Source organism: Achroia grisella, unplaced genomic scaffold (genome assembly GCF_030625045.1).
Source record: "Achroia grisella isolate CSIRO2021 unplaced genomic scaffold, CSIRO_AGI_Agris_v1 utg906, whole genome shotgun sequence".
NCBI classification, from domain to species: Eukaryota; Metazoa; Arthropoda; class Insecta; order Lepidoptera; family Pyralidae; genus Achroia; species Achroia grisella.
The window spans coordinates 153272-170272 of NW_026713064.1; the positions used below are offsets into that span (position 1 = coordinate 153272).

At 35.7% G+C, this 17001-nt stretch overlaps 1 protein-coding gene across 2 annotated transcripts in view; it reads left to right on the plus strand.

Annotated features, from left to right (window-relative positions):
• LOC131853857 (guanine nucleotide-binding protein G(o) subunit alpha) overlaps nucleotides 1-11754 on the plus strand; it is a 46836-nt gene extending 35082 nt beyond the window's left edge. For both annotated transcript variants that reach the window (XM_059204921.1, XM_059204920.1), the window contains exons 5-8: nucleotides 7064-7192; nucleotides 8540-8669; nucleotides 10218-10371; nucleotides 11378-11754. In XM_059204921.1, the coding sequence (XP_059060904.1) occupies nucleotides 7064-7192; nucleotides 8540-8669; nucleotides 10218-10371; nucleotides 11378-11565 (601 nt within the window). In that variant the 3' untranslated portion in view covers nucleotides 11566-11754. The remainder of the gene's footprint in view (nucleotides 1-7063; nucleotides 7193-8539; nucleotides 8670-10217; nucleotides 10372-11377) is intronic.
• Nucleotides 11755-17001: the final 5247 nt, after the last annotated feature.

The window sequence follows — 17001 nt, forward strand, 5'->3', positions numbered from 1 at the left end:
CTCATCCGGTCTTTGGGAACATTTGTACCATCTGTTTGTATCTTCCGCAATCATTGCATTCAGTGAGATACTAAATTACTATTATTAATATTATATTATTATTATTATATTATTATTATTAATATTATATTATTATTATTAATAATATAATAATTAATATTAAAGAACTACATGCATTATGTATCGATAAATATTTAATAGTATTTTGCTAATATCCAACTGATACTGTACATTGTTGACGCTCAATATATTTATAATAATAAAATTCGGCAAGTATGCGTAGTAACAGAATTCAGTTTAATTTGTTTAAAGTATGCAAGTCATCATCAATTTCGCAATCGTCAGATGAAATCTACATGGGTATAGGTAAGTTATGCTGAAACGTTGTTGAAAGTCATTAGCGCTGTTTGTTAGAGTACTTTACGTGTTTAAAACCGTCCCTCAAAGAAAGTGTAATATTATGAAACCCATGGATACTGCACCTTTGTTCTATAGTATATTCACTGTTAATGGATAAGCAAATAAGAAAAAATATTGCTACCACCGTTAGCAGCAATAATTAAAGGACACCACTTAAAAAAACATATATTTAAACAAATTGCCCCGGAAAAGTCCGCGTGTCAGAATTGTATTGATTGATGAGGATAGAAAGTACTTAACTTTAAATTACCAAATAATATTCAAAACTTCACGATGGCTAAAATACTTCAACATATATAAAAATAATTAGAAATGTTACTATTAGGAAGGATAAAGACTCTAAAATTACATTTATATTAATACGTAATATTTAAATGGAACGAGATCAAAACTCGAGATAAAGCTGGTTTGTAATAAGATACTTGACAATTGCTTATATACGGATGTTAGTCTTGTTTGATTTGTGCTGTGAAATGCGGCCGACGGATGCTCTCGTAACAGAAACAAGTAGTGCTTTGTGTTCGGATCATCATGCGTCTGCCTCGGGCTTACATCAAGATTTATAAGCATCAACGTTTCTACAAATAGATAATACAATAATTTAAAAATACATACTTATTGACCTTTTGTTTGTGGATTATATGTTTTTTTTTACAAAACAACGTATTTTTAAATGCGTTTACGTATTTGTGTTTTCCCGCAACACACTATTTAGGCAATCCGTTTCTCTGCTTTTTGCTGAAATATAGTGCTGTAGCGCCACAAACGCTGCGGCAATAAGCTAATATATAAAAACGCGTTTTTTTCTCTTTTGGTTTTATAATTTTGATGCTGTTTTTTAAAATTGATTTTTATAAATTTGTATAGGATAATTATATATTTCTTGATTATGTGTGGTCACATTATTCTTTTGAACAAAATTAATTTTTACGATTATATTTTCAAAACATGTAAGGACGAATCTAGCTACATAATGGTTTACTACGCGTAAGCAATTTGTTATTCATCGATGCAGTATTATTATAGACTGTTGACTGACTGCGCTCCTAACTAACAACCAGAAAATTGCTACTTTGCCAGATCCGATTGTGAAAACTGCTGGCGGAATAAAACGGTTGTCTTGTTCCGTCATACTATAAGATTTTAATTTATGATTGAACACTTGTCTTGTATCGAATATTGATATGTCAATACTATATAAGCTAATTGTTGTTGTTAAGATTATTTAAACATTTAAAGATAATTAAGTTACTTGAGTGCCATGAGCCATATTGTATTGTGCGTGTATTACGTAATTCAGTCGTCGATGTGATCAGATTAGAGTCATATTTAAAATACAAGAATCGGCCTTTACGGGGTAGATTTTGTTAAAGGGTATCTTAATTCGTGATTGTTTTATTCATTGGGCCGTCACTCAGGCGTCACGGAACTCGTACTAGCTATAGAAATAATGACTGTGGTACCTTTACTTATTTGTCGATTGTATCTTGAATCGCTTTCTTTCTTTCTTTGGGTATGACATTCATGGCACTGTTATTAAAGTTGTTAGATTGAATAGTTGACTACATTTTATTATACACTGCCATGGTCATGGCGTTTCTGAATTACGATCCTCGTGACCTGCCGAGTTCTCGCCAGTAAAATAAACGTAATTGACTGGATGATTCATTATATTTATGTAGAAGAATGTCGTAATATTCTAATACTGCGATTATTTTTTTCGACTACAGTATTATGGATAACACATTGCATTAAGTATGGTATTATGAATTACATAGAAATATTTGACTCAGCTTTATTATTCAGACACGTGTAAAATTCATATTAAATGAAAATACATTAGAAAAATTCAAAGTCGCTTATTCCGTCCCTCAGGCTAGGATTTATTTGAAAAGGAGATATATATATATTATATATTTTTGTCAAGCCATCCCAATAACGTATTTCCCCAATAGCAGTTCAGCTTTTAAACGTACAAACCCACCAAAAATAGAGGTGACACGGTTATTTTCACATTTATAAAATTTGCAATACCATTTGTATGTGTTAATTACATATACATACTATCAAGTAGTTATGAACTACTGCTCCGCGTATTCATCCACATATAGCAGATGTATTGATTAAATTTAGATTCAATTTTATTATTTACATACATGTAGAAGGTATTTTACAAATACGTATTTTGTTAATAAACTAAATTGAGATAGTTATGTGTGAATTATAAGAGCCGACTACGTCGCCGTCAGCGTGGCTGACGAGTGCGAAGACCGCAGGCAGTACTATGGGGGTGGAGGGCGACAGATTTATGTGCCGATCGCATGACGTTCGCGCTAATTCCGGAAGCACTTCACAGCGATCGACCTCCGGCTGACGACAACCCCTAAAACTATAGGACACATACTTAATACATAGTCGTTTCTACACCTTGTGTCGTGACACCCGCCATGAGATTGTTGTAATAACAATTTACACCTATTATGCGGTTACTGTAACTCAATGACTGTCTCATGTCGTATCTTTAACTGACATGTTCTTAAGACAGCCTATCGTAAGTTGAATTTTTAAAACTCGTGAATAAGAGATCTTGTCCCGGAGGAGACTTCTAGTTTGATATCGTTTTCTACTGTAGATTTATAAGTTCTCAATTATCGTATCCATGATCCATCGATCGAGTCGTCTTCACCAAGCACATCTTACTGTATGTGAATAAATGGCTTGTGCGTGTCGTGTGCACGGTTCGGGCTGGCGCGGGCGTAGCGAAGAAGGTATCGAAAGGCGCGGCGCGCGGCGCGCGGCGCGCGGCGGCGCGGCGGCGGCGGCGGCGGCGGTGTATTGATCGCGCGGCCGGACCTGTTGCCGGGCGGCGGCCGCACAGCGCCGCGACGGTCGCGACAACGGCCTACATGGATTTTATGCATCGGATGCATGTCCGCCCGCATACGATCGATTCAGGATGTTTGCAAAACCTCTCAAATTAATCGCATATCGTTCGTATATCGATTTCGATTTAATCATCGATTAAATGTTATTTCGATTGTAGGCAATTCAATTATACTAAATACCAGCACTGTAGATCGGGATGGACTAAGAAAGTCGGTCGAGGTTCAATAGTGTAATGAAATGATTTAGGTTGTTCCAAATGTAATTTATCCTTGTCTACTGACCCAGTTAGTGTTGACAGAACGTTGACGTCAGCAGCGCCCAGGACCGGCGCGAAAAAGCGTCCGAACGATAAACACTCGGTCAGAACATTTGACGCATACGTACTTAATGTTTTAATTATAAAATTATCTCACGACAGAGTTATTACTGATGTTCAATGTTATCTTTTCTTCACGCAACAAAATTCTCGGGAAAAAAAACGTCTCCATCATTTCAATGAAATAAATTTATGTCTAGTATTAAATGAAGACATTGAACAATTATTCGTTACAAATGAAATATAATTATCTTAAATGATATTATATTGTTGTAGTTATTTGAAACAAACAAATTTTCATTGAACTATCCTTGTTAAGCCGGTTTAGCAGGTCTTGTTAGGTTCTGTGTTGGCGATCTTCCAAATCGCGTACATACAACCCCCTGACATTGAGACTGGCACGACGCCACTCTAGCCTCTTGACTTGTTTTCGGTACCATACTAGAAAGTGAAAGTAGTCTATTTTTGTGACTCATAAAAACAAAAGCAAATATTAGAATTTTTCACTGAAATTGATACTCGTTAGGTTATATTCCTTTGTTTTCAGAATTCAAACTCACATCCATATATTGTCTTTTGTACTGTTTTCTACAAATTATTGAACTTCCTATGATAATTAACCCTATACATATAATAAACAAAACTTTAAAAATTTTCGAATCATTATTTATAACGTCATCATGACATGGGATATGAAATAACCATAGTAATAACATGAAACGTAGGTTATATGTGATTAAGGGATATATTGATTGTTTATTTAATGTTAAGCTAGGGTTTGTTTATGTTCGATCTAGTCAGGACTATGCAAGCAAGCGGGCGGGCAGTATGCCAGCTTACGGCTGCCCGCGACCTCTACACCCTGACCTTGGCTTGCAACAGTTACTGACACCAATCACGCCACGAAATGGTCATTAACGAAATGCCATTTCAAAACAAAGACTTCCCTTAATTATCAATTTTTGTATTTATATAGTCCACAACTGTCATGTATGAACAGTTACATTGATACGGATATTTTCAGATTTAAATTGAATTTATTTTTCTCAATACTGACATCTTCCATTAAGATATTGCTTTCATTAGAGAAATCGATGTTGATGTTTTTCATACATTAAAACTAACATCTGAATAGGTAGTTAGTCATAGCATTTGTTTCTGTTGAACAATAAAGCTTGCGTGCCTCGCGGACGTAGTTTTTCATTTACCCTGATTCTAAGTTACCGGTATACCTGGCCTGCATTGAGTTTTCACACGCCGCATATTAAATATTTCTTACTTCTCTAATAGTAATAACCACACTTCATATTCATATTTATGCTTAACCTCACGATGTTGAAGTGTTTGTATGAATATTGTCGTAATATCTAGATATGGTCTGATAAATTTTCCTACTGTTACATATGTATGTCACATTTCACGGAATTATGTAATCACGTGTCTTCGGAAATAAATGTATATGGAATCGAATACAGATCGAAACATCTTGTGACACTTCGTGGTAATAATGAACAAGTTAACCTGAATCATTGTCACTTGTGTTTTCCGTGACGGCGCGCAATTGCGGTGATTTTATGAGTTCGCTAAAAGGTGCGGTGTGAAGGGTCCCTATTCCTACGCCATTCTAATATTCAAGAATCGCGTGTTGTGTTGTCTATCGTGTGCCGTCGGTTTCTGAGCTCGTTAATATGTATGCGGTGCCGTCGCCCTCCACTCCTGTTTGCCGGCAACTAGTGGCTCACCGGACGCTACCCACCTACTAAAAACGTAAATCATTCAGATGTGGGTATATTAAATTATAACAAAACCTAATATTTCTTTTGAAAACAATCTAAACTGGACGAGCACATTCATATTATAATTTAGTTGTTTCTCTTTAAATCTCTTTAAAAGATCTTTGCTTTACATCTTTGGAAATTCAAATTAAAAGTCATCAAGCTATGCTACACTGCAGGATTTTTTTTAAATATAAGTAAAGTAAGAGTACAGTGTAACACTTTGGTTGACACGTCCGCAATGAGACTCGCCAAAAAATATAGTCCCTGCGACACAAAGGAGTACGGTACAGACCACATGCAGAATATTAAATGGCGACTTCGTTGTCGTCGCCACGTAGGCATTTGGTATCAGTATAATGCGAATGTCACTCTTTGTTGCATATATATGGCTTTGTATCGAGTCCTCATATATACTACAAGGCAAAACGATTTATTTATCGTCAGCATTTTTGCAATAAGTTAATTCCTATAGTTGATCATCTAGTCTATGGTAATAATACAACTTTTGGTAGTTGGTTTTAGCTATAGAGTTGATTAGGGTTTAAGGTATTCAGAAAGGGGTCTGAGGATCAGAAAGTAGCAATATTCGCTTCTTAGGACTTTAAACTTAATTCAATAGAATTGTATTATACAAGTAGTACCATAGTAATAATAAAACAAAATTGAAATGCTACAGAAAGTCCACAGTCAGAATGACGAACAATTTGCTTGGGGAGTGGTTTTCTTATTTGTAATTTAGAAATGTAGATAAAAGTCATTTATACATGTGGTATTTACCTTTATTACCTACTCAGTTATTTCTTCGTTTTTAACTCTTGTGGCACTATTTGAGTCCGATATTTAGAATTTTAAAATCGTGTGACTTTTTCCGCATATTCCATATAGGGAACTGTATATAGCTGTATGAAGTTGTACGCAATGCGGAAAAACTGCGCGAAAATAATCTATATTATCCGTACATATGTACGAGGAAAAAAATTGCACTATGAATTAAGTCTATTTACTCGAGTATTAAATATATATTGCAACTTAGAGAATACTATATCGCATCTCATTTTAACTAACTAAATGAAATTGACGAGACTATAATGTCTCTTCAAATTTTTCCTACTTACTTTCATATTTCTCTTTTCCGGTCTTATAACAAAATTGTAACAAGGCAACAATTTGAGCAAAAATATGATGTATTTTGAAACTAATCAATTCATCTATACAAATATTATACATAATGAGGCGAGTTTGACTGCCTGTTCATTATTTTTTTACCACTGACCGACTGAACTGAATGAAATTGGACGTGAAGAAAGATAGGAAGAAGACGCTTTTACTAGAATTATACAGTAGAAGAAAATAGGTACATCTAAATATTAAATAACTACATCTGAATAAATACAGTAAGGCGGCCTTATTGCTAAAAAGCAATGTTTTAGCAATATTGGCATATATTGACACTCAGTCCTCATAATACAACAGTTTAGATTGTATCCTGATCATTTATCTCAAAGAAGTAGAAGACGTCGCTGGTAACAGCTAATAATAGTAGTACAATATTTTGTTTTTATGTTTTTTTTATTTGTAAAAGCACATATACCTATACATGGTAACGCTAATAAATAATATAAATACACAATTAATTGACATGTACTGTTTAATTTGTTTTCAGCTTCCTGGATGACCTGGACCGGTTAGGTGCTAGGGACTACCAACCCACCGAGCAAGATATTTTAAGAACTAGAGTCAAAACCACTGGCATCGTTGAAGTGCACTTCTCCTTCAAAAACCTTAACTTCAAGTAAGACCTAATATATATTTTAGCACAGTTAATTATGTAAGTATTAAGACCGTTATAAGGTTGGAGTGTGGTATTTTTTGATTAATTAATTTGAAATGGCACCCTCGCCTGCACTATAGTAAACACGGACGGGAAACCAGTGGAAGATGATGGGATGAGGGTGATGACAAATCAGCTAGTCCCACCCAAATCGGTAGTAGTTAGTTTATCACGACGTTTTTCCAGACCCTATGCGTGACATTACTAACATTATGAACACTAAACCCCTTTACTAACAATCTCCAGAAGGAATGAAAGCAGTTCCATCATAGTATACGTAGATTCCTGAACCTAAATGGAGTAATTAGAGTATTTTCATCTAGCTTAATATATTGTACAACATAATATATTGTTCATTGTACAACAATGAATGTGAGTACAAAACACTCGTTTTGACTAATAATAAAATATCTACCCTCCATGTTACAAATATACACTATGACTAAACTTCCATAACCCAGCTATTGTACAACTTAAAAATTAACTGAACACTACAAAACAAGAAATCTGCTCCTGAAATTCTCCGATAAATATAACTATCGATATATGTAGAATCCATTCATTAGCTTATTCCTCTGCTCTAAAATCGCAAACACACTATTAACCCGTTATAATAATAATAATAATAATCTCAGGACAATTCACACAGCGCCATCTAGTCCCAAGTTAAGATAGCTAAAGCTTGTGTTACGGGTACTAGATAACTGATACAAGTACATAGATATTTTTTTATTCGTAAATACATATACGTATTATACATAGAAAACACCCAGACCGATACAAACAATCATATCATGAATACAAATGTTTGTGCCGTGCGAGGAATCGAACCCGCGATCATCAGACGTAAAGCAGTGTGCTAACCGCTAGACCACCGAGGTCGTCATAATTGAGAATAGTTAAGAATATCAGTACATAGTTATGTCCTTGACAGATTCGCTTGGCAACAGGAATGCTTGCCATCGATCAACCAGCATAATTTAATATGTGGATTTAGCGTTGTAACCTTCCATTACTCTACGAACTATAAAATCTTTCTACCTGACCTTATTACCTTACTAGTATCATAAACTGTATCTTCATTTTATAACACAATGACTAAAAACATCTTTTGAAACTTCGTCCTTCCTACAGTTTTATTATTATGTATCGATAATTTGCAACTATGTAAATCGTATAACTACCTCGTAATTGCTACAATAGAAAATAGGTACTGCATTAAACCTAGCCACTGCATTAAATACTTTATAGCTGGCCTATATTGATTTCATTATAATTTTTACTAATAATACTGTTCTAATATTACAGATTGTTTGATGTGGGCGGTCAGAGGTCGGAGAGAAAAAAATGGATCCACTGTTTCGAAGATGTGACAGCGATTATCTTCTGCGTCGCCATGTCCGAGTATGACCAAGTGTTGCACGAGGATGAAACAACGGTATGTAATACCACCATATAGTTCCAAAACAAACACAGGCTGTATTATGGTAACGAAAGATCTGCCTGTCACTGCTAAAACCCAGATCAAATTGAAATCTGTGTCGTAAATTATCTAATAACAATATTTCAAATAAATAGTGGCAGTGATGTTTATTTTCATTACACGTTCTTTTATAATCAACGCTGGAAACATTTTTTGTCCTATTTAAAAAAGAATGACTGTGAATCATGAAATACTTCTCATTAATAATTTATTGGATTTAGCGGAAATATTTCTACAACAGTTTTCCTTAATGATTCTATAGTACACGCATACCATTGTAACGATAAGTATGGTGACGTAGGTAGGACGAGACGTGGCAAATGGTTCAAAGCGTTTCTTTCTTTATTCACTTGTTTTTCATACTGAAATGAGACTATTTATCTATTCTTATAAAGAGATCTGTCGTGAACTATTTATTGGTCACTAGCATTGTCTGTATGACTGAAACTGGAAGCTTAAGGAACATAATAATAGGGCATATCAGGTAACACATTCCTTTTATGATGTAAGCTGGATGCTTGGAAAGTTACTAAAAAATTACTATACTTCTAGCTGAGTTTCAAGATGCCGCCGGAATAGTCGCAGTGAACTGTCTAAAAATGTCTACCTTTATAAATAATAAATTATTTTTATTATAATCTGAATAACACATTATTATAATGTATATATGTTATAACAGTAGGTGAAGAATTATTAAACAATATTTTAATATATAATAACCTTGGACTATTCACATAGCGCAATATAGTCCCAAAGTAAACAGTACTTGTTCTATGGGTAATAGACAACTGATAAAATTACAAACACACTCTTAGAAATATATAAACTTTAGTTACACCAACGAATACAAATGGTTACATAGATTGCCTTTGGACAACTAAAATACAATTATATTTAATAAATTTATTTTGTTTTTCATGTGTTTGATAATTATCTATGATGTATTTTTACTTATACAAGTACATTGTCCATTGTCTACCAAATAACACAAGAAATATATTATTCTTATTTTCTGTTAACAACTTTCGCAATCAGTTTGGACTTTGTATTATTGTAATTAACGTTATGAATTCTTTTTTTGTATCATTTAAAATCCATTTATAAGAATTGGTGATAGCTATATGCAATATATCATGCACTTTACTGGTTATGCGGATAAGACGTGAAAGAAAAACGCACAAAGGAATAAACCTATTCTATTTTATTTTTATTCAATTTAATTATTAATTGAGCCTGAAACTTAGTATTGGTCTATGTTTTTGTTTCTAAATCAATTGGAATAAAACAAACACTAAATTTTAACACACATCAGTAATAATGCATGGCTCACACACGCGTATATACGGAGACAATAATTCTAAAAATCATTGTTTCTATTACAGTCCCCCAATAATAGTTTAGCTCATATTTAAACAGCGTTTAATTAAATTTTTATTATATGTATAGATTTAAGATTAGCATGAAACGAGACTTCAGTTAAAAGAATATATTTTTTATTTACAGAACCGCATGCAGGAGAGTCTAAAACTGTTCGACTCCATCTGCAATAATAAGTGGTTTACGGACACCAGCATCATCTTGTTCTTGAACAAGAAGGACTTGTTCGAGGAGAAGATACGCAAGTCGCCGCTCACTATCTGTTTTCCAGAGTACACGGGTAATTATAAGAATATTATTAATAATAATAATAATCCTGAGAAAAACACAGACATTTCTTTCGTAAATATGTATAATATACAGAGAAAACACCCAGAAACAAACAAACATACTCATGAATACAAATATTTGTACCTTGCGACGAATGAGATCTGCAACCATCATAAGTAAGGCGATGTGCTAAAATAGACTACTGGACTATATATTATTATTTAATTCATATAAATGAAATAGGTGGACTACTATCGCCTATAGACAAGAACATAGCCATTCTATCATCATGCGACCCTCGTATTTGCTTTTCCTAGAGATTGAGGTGTCATAGTACTTCAAATTTAGATAAAACATATAAAACAAGATGCTTTGCAGCTAAATTTAGTTGAGACAGGTGTAGACTCGCAACCGACTTTGTACAAAATTTACTTGAGCAAAAAAATGCATTAAAAGCTTTAAATATTAAACAAGTTATCATATCATCTGAAGGAAGGTGATTGATGTCATTAAAGTCAATAGTATCATAGATAACACAGAATACACTGTGCCACGCCTCTGCGTCAGAAATTACACTTATTATCTTGCTATAGGTTGAAATTTGTTACTTCATGGCAAAAAATAGATAAAACTATACTACCGACAGCATAATATAGATCGTAATAATCGGAATGGTCAATATTGTCTTAGGAAACAAAAATATCAGATAACTTTCTTGTTGCCAACCAAAGTTGCTAATAATATCTTTGCCAAGCACATTCCAATTGTAAATGAGTCACAGTATTTTTGCCTCTAAAGTATATATTGCAAAATATTTACTACTACTTTATTTACCTAGTTTATTCTAGAATATATTTGACACTTTATCGGTATTAGAGGTGGTCATTGTGAGTACCAGTGGAGGTACAATGAGAAATTCTAATTTACCTGTGTTAAAATGTTATGTATTGTTATGTATATAAATTTCCGTATATTTTGTTAAATACATATTTTAAAGTATATTTTATATGTTCCAGGCGCGCAAGAATACGGCGAGGCGGCTGCGTACATCCAGGCGCAGTTCGAAGCAAAGAATAAATCTACCACCAAGGAAATCTACTGCCACATGACCTGCGCCACCGACACAAACAACATTCAATTCGTGTTCGACGCCGTCACCGACGTCATCATAGCTAACAACTTGCGCGGCTGCGGCCTCTACTAGAGCGACGGCCCCCGTCGGCAGCCGGCGGTGCGACCACAGGACGTGACGTCACGTCACGCGGCGTACACGTCGCGCACGTTCGTTCCACGCTCCCGGTTGGAACTCGGCGTTTTACGAAGCATGACCCCGGACGCGCGGCAGGTTTTGTGGTCGCACTGCATTTCGTTGTTGTCGTAGTGCGGGGACGCCGGCCGCCGCCCGGCGGCCGCGCTCGCAGCTACGCGTATTATTATATATTTTTATGGGAAGTAAGCTTACTGGATATACCGCCGACGTGCACACGAGCGTCACGCCCGGGCGCGACTAGATCCGCCTCGCTCTGTTCCATTCCCCGTGTATTATAAACCGCCATTTCTCTTCGATACGGCGATGCGTTTATCGACACCGCCCACCGTTCCCGGTTAGATGTTCGTTCTCGACGAGCGCGAATTAGTGATCTAGTGTTCAATTCTAAATTTTGGTGCTAGACATTGGAATAGTGTTTCGTTCGTGCAAGGGGTAACTCGCGGTCTAGTGGCGGCGCGGGCGTGCGCTGCGCGTGCACTGCACGTCGCGTGTCGTGTGTCGTGTGGTGTCGTGTCGTGTCGTGTCGTGTCGTGTCGTGTCGTGTCGTGACGTGTCGTGTCGTGACATGTCGTGTCGTGTGTCGATTGCGACCCTCACCGGCCGCGCGAGACGACCCTCGGGACCTCCGGCAACAAATGTGCTTATATACTCACTCTCTTACGGACCAAAAACAGAATGGAACCAATATTTAGTACTGAATAACACGGTAGTGAGATGCATGAATACGTTCACAGGCCTACTTTAACTGATACATCATTCCATTATTAAGTATTATATCGCTTACGATGAGAAATTTATTTTTTTATAAACTTTTGAATGCACATAACTGCTGTCGGATTAAGATGTTAGCATTTATTTTACACGCCTTGAATCGTTATGTAAGCTAAGCGCAGTGTCATCCTCCAAGTGTGTTTACTTTAAGCGTCATATTATGCACAATTTATTTACTCGTGTAAGCATCAATAAATACATAATGCCATATAAAATCTTAAATATTTTTTGTGTTCATATTTTTTCTATATCACTTTACAGTTAACCTTAAGGTGTAGCCATTTAAGATCTATTCTTGTATTCAATTATAAAAAATCATATTAGGTATTTATTTCATCTAGCATACTCGTGTATTGAAGGTGGGTATAATGTAAACTTGTCATGTTTAATTTTATATTTAAGTGATTAACCAACGTTTACGGTCATGTTAATGTTTGTCATTATTTTGTGGAGCTGGAGTGGAGTCTGTAATGGTGAGAAAGGAGTAGTAAGTGACGAACGTGTGCTCGCTCGTGCGACGCACCGGTCGCTAGTCGCCAGTCGTTGTATGTAGACTGCGGTGCGGCAGCGGCGACACTCTGTTCGCATTAAGTGTAAGATATGTGAGTATATAAACTTTGTATACACTCGCGAATTGGCGTAATCAAACTCTATACATATATATACTATATAACATAATTTATTATTAATAATAAAATAAAAATCTTACTTTTAAGCATTAGGGCAGTAACTGTATCAATAAACATTAATTAATAATGCAATTAGACAGTAACCTTTACTATTGTCATAGTTAGGTGATTTAATTTCATTTTATGTTTATGAGTATGTAAAAAGTGATTAAATGCGGAATGTAACGCCTACACTGTGACCGAGCGGGTCATTCGCCAGCGCTTTAGACATCGCATGATCATCGACGTTAACGATTAAGGTTGCTGAAAACCAAAGATTTCAATACTAATCGCTATCTAATTATAAAATGTGTTGTATCGGTGAACTCTAAAGCTTGAGACGGTATATGTAGGTGGATATGAACCTTCCGTCGGCTCGGAGTAGTGTCAGCGGCTGCGTGCGAGTGGCCCGCCGCTGAGCGGCCGCCGCTCATTTGTTGCTAGTAGGTTTTTTACTGTTATGTAACAATATGTGTACGTAAACTAATAAAAATAATTAGCGCAGTTCTACATCCAACCCGAAACCTAAATTTAAGTAAGCTTCACACTACATTGAAAGTTTTAAAGTGTGAATGTTGAATGTCTTCACTGTTGGGTTGGGTCTCATCGCATCGGTACGATGTGTTCCATGATGAATGACCGGTGCCGGTGTGTGTATGTGTGAGGGGCGCGCGGCGCGGCCGCCACTACTGTGCCGTCGTCGCCCTCGTGACGCACGTATGGAATATTTTGTATTCGAGCGCAGCACTGACATGTGTCTCGAATGTCGGCCGCCCCGCACCCCGTCAGCCCGCTACGTTCATATATCGACCGAGCAGATATCGTAGGAAATGATTAAGGTCGTCAGTTTCGCATTTTAATGTGTTCCTCCGCCGCTAAACATTTAACTTGTATGCTTTAATATTTCGAGTGAATGTGATGTAAATTTTGTACACTGCCGCATTGTTTATTCGCTCGAATCACATTTAGTTTATAAGATTTGAGACAGTGACCGAAACGCACACGCCACAAACCAATGTTTGTTTGGGACACAAAGATGTTCGCACAAATAATAGACTGGCGTAAGGACGTAGGTGCACGCGATGCAACGCAAGCAGGCGTGCTAGCCGAGCGGCGTAGTACCATTGGCAACAGCGTTGTAGTGGGTGCCTGATAGTTGGTAGCTGGTACCGACACCCGGTGATAACTCGTCTCTACGCTCAAACTGACTTGTCGGCCAAACGTGACATCACGTGGTATGTGCGTAGGCTTCTTATTTGAAGACTGAATTGATGCGGCTCAAAATGTTCTCGCGCTTTATTAGATCCACGACGGGGGAAGTTTATTACAGATTTTTTTAAGAGAATTACTAGTATCGGGTCGTAATAGATGTCTTATTGTATATGATGTAACATGAGATAATTTGAGGACTACCCAGAACATCTTAATAAAATTCGCAAATCGAGCGACGTTCAGTTATACTTTAATATTAAACGCTGGATCTTTATCACAATGTTGTCGATCTAAAACGATATCACCATGCTTCATTCATATTTGCCAAAGTTAATACTAACCTCACTATTTATACTGTATGTTCTTTGATAACTAAATTATGTCTGAGATCGCGATAAGGGCGGAGGCGCGCCGCACGCATCGCCGTCGACGCGGCCCCAGCGCCATTATAGTCGTACGGTTAACGGTACTGATCATAGTACAATGTTGAAAATATCTTATTTAGAATTGATGACATGTAAACATTTATTTCTAGCGCGTGCGAGAGACCGCCCGGGGTGTGAGTACTGTTGAACGTCACCCGAAGCAGTATCGCGTCCATTGTACGCCGTACATGGACTATTGCACTACCTATAAGCATTACAGTACGCTAGCATCCAAAGGCACGTATGCTTCACAAAACGTGGCAGACAGGAACACGTTGGGCGGTCTCGTCTATTGAAGAAACGTTTAAGAAAAGTAAAATTTTTAGTCACTAGTGGGTAATTTTTGAATGTGATTCAATCTTATCTTTATTTTTCTATATCGAGTGACGTCTCAACTTTTTATTTCTTTACGTTCCATCTTATGTTTTTGTAAAAGCATTTACTGGAAGCGATGTATTTAACCAACGATCTAATTAAAACAATATTTTCTCTTTATGTATCTCGTCTGCACTGGTATTTTTTATTGAAATTACTATAAATGTACTTTAAGTGTATAATTTTAAATAATTACTGAAAATGATTATATTCTAATTTTTATGTTCAAATAATGTGATGGTTTTATTTATTTTTCCAATTCCTTATTCCATTGGAGGTCTTAAGATTTAGAACGTTATTACTTCAATAAGGCAGTAGAATAAAAAGTTGTTAGTACAACTTATAAAAATCTTTTAATTTTATAGTAAGTTGACATTTTGTACATGTCACGTACAATGTACATGTATGTATAAGAAGTCGGGAGACAATGTGATTTTTTTGAATGAATGTTTATGGAATAGTGCGCCTGCACTAACGGTTTACGCTGGCAGGGCACCAGTGGAAGATGATAGGATGAGCCAGGTCAGGTCATTTGGCCCATCGTGACAAATTCACCAGGAATTTATCACGATGGTTTCCATGGGGAACCGCATGGAGGTCTACCTGACATAGCTAGCAATGTACCAAACATTGCTAGCTATGGAGTAATAAGTCCACATTGCTAATAATCACTTTCCCCGTACAATGTGATATTAAAATTATAGTCTCATGATGAAACTGGAAGGTGACCTTAATCCCGTTTTGGCGTATTGATTTTGAACTTATTTATTTATTTATTTTATTTTATTATTATATGGGAACAAAAATGTGTGTGTATGTGGGCATATTGGGAAACTGTAAAGCTCGCTTCGTAAATAAATATGCTCTATGTTCTATAATTTTATATCATATTAATGGAAGTTTGTGATTGTCTGAGACTTCTGAATTGCTTAATTTACTGTGTAAGAATTTTTAAAGAGAAATAACAAATACTGAATATCCTATGTTTGATATTGAAATTAAACAGGCTATTGAGTTTACATATACCAAACATGTATCTGTCATGAGTATGGAAAGGGAACAACTTTCAAACGCACAAGGGATCTTCAAATAGCAAGAAATTGTCGGGGTGGTAAAGTTTTGAAGCTCACGTAACTATCAGCTAATAACTAAGGGGATGATCTGAATTTATAATGACATATTGTTAAGACACTTGTATTATGATGTATCCTCTTAATCTGCATTACAATAATTATTATAATATCAATTTCTGTACAAAATAGAAGAATCCATATTATAATATTATCTAAACCAATTATAAAGAATAAAATTTTGTTTTTTTATATAAATTCCTAACTGTTTTAAAAGTCAAACAAGCACACAGACAGCAAGTAAATAGATTGGTTATATTAAAAAACTATAAATATGCAATGTTGAAAAAAATAAAAGGCACATAGGTATATATTTAACATATAGCATTTATATAAGAAAGTTTAAATGATTTTAAACTTCACTCGTATAGTTTCTAAAGACCTATTCAATCCAAACGAGTAAATCTATTTTTGTAGAATAAATGCATAGACAAGCACCAATACTTACGAATAGTAGTGCTAAGTTCGGAGAGACTCAAAACTCTGCATAATCAGAATACGTCAAAAGTTAGCTGTAAGTTTCAGAGTTCCGTATCACTTGCATACAAAAATGATTTTGTATTAGTAAAATAGAAATAAGTGTGGGTCAGATATATGTAACAGTTAGTGGAGAATACCACTACTTACAATACATAAGAATACTTCTACCACTCGGTAAATACGCAAATACAAGGTTCACTGCTAATAGTGTATAACGTCAATTTGACCTCCACGCGATCGCTCTTTGATAAATTAGTTTTTCATTACTAACGATCCCTGTTATACCCTTATATTTCCCTTTTCCCTTTT